Source organism: Myodes glareolus, chromosome 3 (assembly GCF_982192425.1).
Source record: "Myodes glareolus chromosome 3, mMyoGla1.1, whole genome shotgun sequence".
NCBI lineage: Eukaryota > Metazoa > Chordata > Mammalia > Rodentia > Cricetidae > Myodes > Myodes glareolus.
In genome coordinates, this window is record NC_142028.1 from 78801050 (window position 1) to 78807049 (window position 6000).

The following is a 6000-nucleotide window of genomic DNA, read 5'->3' on the forward strand; positions in this document are numbered from 1 at the left end:
AGGGTCATGCCAGCTGAAATCCTAACCAAAACTCTTATTAACTATATAATAGATTGATCAATACCTCTATGTTGTAGTTTATTAATTAAAAAATATTGCATAGGGCCAGGCATGGTGGCACACACTTGGGAGGCAGAAGCAAGCAGGTCTATGAGTTCAAGGCCAGCCTTGTCTACATAGTGAGTTCCAATAGAGCAAGGGCTATGTAGGGAGACTCTGCTCAAAATACGAGAGAGAGAGAGAGAGAGAGAGAGAGAGAGAGAGAGAGAGAGAGAGAGAGAAAGAGAGAGAGAGAGAAAGAATGAATAAAAATACTTCAGTAGTGTGATACGACAGAAGGGTCAAGATTAAAGTAAAAGGAATACGATAGCCTCCCTGATCATGTTTCCTATTGTCTTTATCAAGAACATCTGGCACAAAGGAAGCAACAGGGAATAAAAAAGCTACCCATGGGCACAACTGTAGTTTAGAAGAAAAAGAAAATCCATATGCCAGCATTAATTGTTCCTCTCTAGGGGCAATAAAATGATCCAAAGAACTAAATCACCTAAGTCAGTGTGTCAGGTCCTCCATGTAATAACAGACTAAGAAAAGCAGGGACAGGTGGCCAGCTCCTCCTTCCTACTCCACTTGGGAAAACATGGCTTGGGAAACATGAGGAAACTTGGGATAACCAATGTGAGATGGTTACCAGCAAGGACTCAGTGCTCAGACAGAAGGAACCAACACTTTTCCATTCCTCTACGATGGAAGTAAGCAATCTTCTAATTTACAGCCTCAGTTCAAGTGATTTCTCACCAGTAAAACATCTATGTCATTAAGTGAGAGAGAAAAGAGAGCTAATATTTAATAAGTATTTACTATATGCCCATTCCTTTAGTTTAATCAGCATATTTAATACCTTCCTGGTAATCGATTAAAAAGTGAGCCCCTTTCTCAGGGGTCTTTTGTTACTCTGCAGCATATTGAATTATCCTTCCCATTACCTTGGCAACTCAAACAAGGACCCCTCACATGCTGGTGACTTTGAGATGATGGCACTAGCTGCCAAAAATAGATGATAATTAAAGTATTTTAATTATTAAAAAAAAATGTGATCCCCATCCTCATCTTACAGTGAGTGAACTAGAATCAAGGGATCCACCTAATTAAAGTAGGACCAGATATTCCTGATTCCGAAGTCTGTGTTCTCTTTCCCTTCCAGTATTCTGTCTCAGGTCAATGTGGGTAGCTGTAGTAAAACACTGCATGAAAAACATTTTGAAGTCAGGCATCGTGGCATGTGCCTGAGGTCCCAAAGCTTGAGAGGCTAAGGAAAGAGTACTTAAATGAGTCCCGCATTTCAAGACCAGTCTCAGTAACACAGCAAGACCTCCATTTCAAATAATTAAACAGTCAGGCACAGTGAAACATGCCTATAATCTTAGGAAGGAGAAGAACTGGGTGAGTGTGAGGCCAGTTAGGGCTATATATCAAAAATATATAGGGCTATATATTTGACTCAAAAAAATAATAGAACCTGGAGAGATGACTTAGCGATTAAGAGTACTTGCTTCAAATAGCAGAGGACCCAGATTTATTCTTAGCACATGTATGGCAGTTCACAATTATCTGTAGCTCCAATTCCAAGGGATCAGATACTCTCTTTTGGCATTCCTTGGGCACCAGGCATGTATATGGTACAAATACATACATATAGGCAAAACACTCATACATATAAATAAAAAGGAATAGTTAAATATATAATCAATCAAATAACATGTCTGTACCTGGTATTCATCTGGTACTTTTTATAGAGGAACTACAGGCTCTTTACTTGGTGAGTGATTTTTTTCAATTTTCGGTACTCAGTGTCCTAGAGAAATAAAAGGATATTGTTAATATAGAAGAAGAAACATTACTTAAATACATAATAACAAAATTAAGCTGCTTCTATGAAAAGTAACTATGGAATAATAAAATTAAGTACTATAAATATTGGGTAGGATGTAGCATATTTGCTACAAGTGCAAGGTCCTATGTTCAATACACAGAAAAATAAGAGATTAAATGTCAGCAATAGGTTTTGATTGCTTTCATACTTAAGTCATTCAGTCTAGCCGGGCAGTGGTGGCGCTCGCCTTTAATCCCAGCACTTGGGAGGAACAGGCAGATGGATCTCTGTGAGTTTGAGACCAGCCTGGTTTACAAGAGCTAGTTCCAGGACAGGCTCTGAAGCCACAGAGAAACCCTGTCTCTAAAAACAAAAAAGCATTCAGTCTATACACTAACTTTAATATTTAATTTGGTATACCTATTCACTAAAGAATGCACATATTAGGCCAGGCAGTAGTGGCGCACGCCTTTAATCCCAGCACTTGGGAGGCAGAGGCAGGCAGATCTCTGTGAGTTCGAGACCAGCCTGGTCTACAAGAGCTAGTTACAGGACAGACTCCAAAGCTACAGAGAAACCCTGTCTCAGGGGGAAAAAAAAAAAAAAAAGGATGCACATATTTTATCCCAAAATCTTTTCTTTCTTTCTTTCCTTTTTTTTTTTTTTTTAAAGACAAGGTCCTGCTGATGGTGGTGTCACAGGTCTTTAATTCCAGCACCTGAGAGGCAGAGGCAGGTGGATCTCTGTGAGTTCGAGGCCAGCATGGTCAAAAAAACGTGAGTTCCAGGATAGCCTGGGCTGTTACACAGAAAAGGCCTGTCTTGAAAAACAAACAAAAAAAGACAAGGTCTCACGGTGCACAGGACTTAATCCCAACATTTGGGAGGCATAAAGAGATGAATCTCTGTGAGTTTGAAGCCAGCCTGGTCTACATAGTGAGTTCTGGGACAGACGCTGTTATACAGAGACCCTGCTCAAAAAAAATAATAATAATAAATGCTGACCTATATAGAAAGGACTAGACAGTCTGTACTTTGCTTCATTAGTATTTAATAAAACTATCCAGTGGGATTTTAGACATATGGATTTGAAACTCAAGAGAAGTAGAAGCTAAAGGTTTACTGTGTGGATGAGTGGACACAAAATATTATTGAGAATACGCAGCAAGTGTGTATTTGGATCCAAACAATGAACACAGATTCTTTCACAAGTCAGTTTGTGGGGACCGAAATTTCCTGTTTATTGTCTCAAGAATGAGTTTGTTGAGTTCATTATAGCTATTTATAAATTCATTCATAGGTTTTCCTGTTTGGTATGTGTGTGTGGTTTCCTAGGGGTTATGAGGCTTGTCTCTCAAGTTCTGGGATACAGGTATGTACCACCAAGGCCAGCTAGCATTCATCACATTTTTTTTAAAGATTTATTTATTTATTATATATACAACAATCCTTCCATGTATGCTTGCATGCCAGAAGAGGGCACCAGATCTCATTATAGATGGCTGTGGGCCACCATGTGGTTGCTGGGAATTGAACTCAGGACCTCTGGAAGAGCAGTCTGTGCTCTTAACCTCTGAGCCATCTCTCCAGCCCCTCATCACATTTTTTTAAGTCTAATTTTTAACCTTGTGTGCATTGTTTCAATTTTAGCAAAAAGATATTGCCTGAGGCAGATGAGGCAGCTTAGAACTTGCTGTACAAGGCTAGGGACCTGAGTTCAACTCCCAGAATGTAAGATGGAAACAAAGAACAGACTCTGGGAAGTTGTATTCTGACCCCTGCACCACACTCTGAGGGACACGGATTCCTGCTCTCACATACACATATCACACACACAGCACAACAACAGCAATGATAACAATAGATAAAAATCTATGGCAAATAACATGACTCAGAGTATAAAGGTGCTTGCTGCCAAAACAACTGGGAACCTGAGTGCCAACTAACCCCTGCAAGTTATCCTCAGATCTCCAAATGTACACTGTAGTATACGAGCGATACACAGGCATACACACACACACACACACACACACACACACACACACACAGAAACACAGAGAGAGTAAATTTTAAACTCTAATAAAGATTTTAAAAGGAATTATCTGACTCAATTACTAAAGGATTACTAACTCAAAAGTTAAGTCATTTAGAAGATACCTTTGCCATAACATCCAAGGCTGAAAATACCTGAGAGAACAAAATTCTGCAGGATATGACCTTTAAAGATCAACAAAATGTCCCCCATAGAGATATTTCAACTTCTTGAAATACAAGGAAGAAGAAGAAAAGAAGGAGGAGGAGGAGGAGGAGGAGGAGGAGGAGGAGGAGGAGGAGGAGAAGAAGAAGAAGAAGAAGAAGAAGAAGAAGAAGAAGAAGAAGAAGAAGAAGAAGAAGAAGAAGAGCCTTTCTTTAGCACTTGGTTGTCATGGCAACAGTAATCACACTGCTACCTCTACCTCCACAAAGTATATAAAGTGCCATTTTCCTTCACTAACAGGAATGTTTTTAAAGGCCTTATCTGTCTCTCATGTCTCTCTTATCTTTCATGCATTAGGCCTTTTTCATTTGAAAACGATCAAATGAGATTTGATAAACTAGTTTACCTTGACAGTATTATGTAAAGCTAATGGCTAAAACTGCACAAAACATATACCTAGCTATATAAAATAAAGTATAAAAATACTCTCCTCAGGTAGATGTTATAATCGTATAGCAAACAAGAACCATTAGGTCGTCCTCATCTCTTCTCCCTCTTACCCAGAGTAAGTTCTTTCCAACCTCCCACCTTAGTTGAACACATCGGCCAGCCGGGTTCACGGGCAAGTCCCTCCAGAGCAAACACAAGTGTGTCTATGAACAACAGGTTTTCTCCTTATAAAGTCAATGGCTTTTCTTCATATATAGAATTAAAAGGCCTTCACAGCTACGGCCTTACCCAATCTGCACCCAAAACTCCTCGCCATTCATCCTCCACCTATCAGCAGTCTTCGATAGGACTGCACAGGCGGTCCTCCCCCTTTACTTCGAATTTCCTACTAAACCCTATTATCCAACTTCCACCTCGAATGTTAAATCTCTTATGGTGACATCACCGCCCCTGTGTTCTGCCACGGTATTTCACACCTCGCTTCTGACATAGTTCTACTTCCTGTAGATCACCGATTATAAATACTAACAGTGCGGGCCAGAAAACGTCAAGAATGCAAGAACAAGGATCAAGGTTTCAGTCCCCAAGAAATTATTTACAGTGAAAGCAATCTGAGGCACGTCACAAATCTAAAACACTTTCGCGTTCTTTAGCAGACAAGAGGCAAGGTTCTGACGTCCGCTTTTTTTCTCTCCTGGCGGCCCTGTGGTCACCCGTCCCAGAGCGCTAACGCGGACCGTCCCTCCCAGGCCGCTGGTTACTCACCGTGCTTCCCGGGCCCGGCGGGCGCCTCAGGGGACCAGGAGCACGAAGATCCACCGTCGCTACCGTCACGGCCGCCGCCAAGCCGGGATTTGTTTCTAGGCACCCTAAGGCCGGCTCCAAGAAGCGTCCCAGATGACTGTGGCCCCGCCTCTGGGACGTTGCGGTCGCGGGAACCTAGGCGGCAAATGCCCGCAGGAGGAAACCGAAGGGCGCGCCGCGCCTGCTGATTGGTTAGAAGCCCGGCCAGTCCCGCGACAGGGCGGTCTAATAGCGTTACGTAACGTCTCCGCGGCCCTCTGCTGTGACAACCAATCGGATCCCGGCCTGGGATTCGTTTGCCCAATCCCAAGGCTCTTTGGAGAACCGAGGGCGCCACGAAAGAACCGGATCACAACTCAGATGATTTAAACCTACATTTCCTCAACGGTTAAGTTCCGGGATGGGTTGGCCAAACCCAAACGCATGCGCAATTAAAAAAAAAAAAAATCCCTGCTGACTAGCTAGAAGTGCTTCCTGCACTGATTGTGCTCTAATGGCTAGGATCCTATAGCCGAACTTGGTGGTTCTTTTCCTGTTATTCTTGCACTCTGCTGAGGCACGGGGATCGCCGCTAGTTCCAGACAAACTGAGATTGGGATTGTTTTAGAGACCCTGCCTCAGAACGACTAGCGTCCTGTGTAGTAGTGTACCGCGATAATCCCAACCTTCAAGAGGTG

The 6000-nt window shown here is 42.3% G+C and overlaps 1 protein-coding gene across 3 annotated transcripts in view; it reads right to left on the reverse strand.

The window, feature by feature from the left end:
- Stil (STIL centriolar assembly protein) overlaps nucleotides 1-5447 on the reverse strand; it is a 50552-nt gene extending 45105 nt beyond the window's left edge. For 2 of the 3 annotated variants that reach the window (XM_048453405.3, XM_048453403.3), the window contains exons 1-2: nucleotides 5285-5447; nucleotides 1770-1855 (exon numbers count right to left, since the gene is read on the reverse strand). In XM_048453405.3, the coding sequence (XP_048309362.3) occupies nucleotides 1770-1780 (11 nt within the window). In that variant the 5' untranslated portion in view covers nucleotides 1781-1855; nucleotides 5285-5447. Of the gene's footprint in view, nucleotides 1-1769; nucleotides 1856-4807; nucleotides 4902-5284 lie in introns of those variants that run through there. The other variant, XM_048453404.3, reaches the window with a different exon arrangement.
- Nucleotides 5448-6000: the final 553 nt, after the last annotated feature.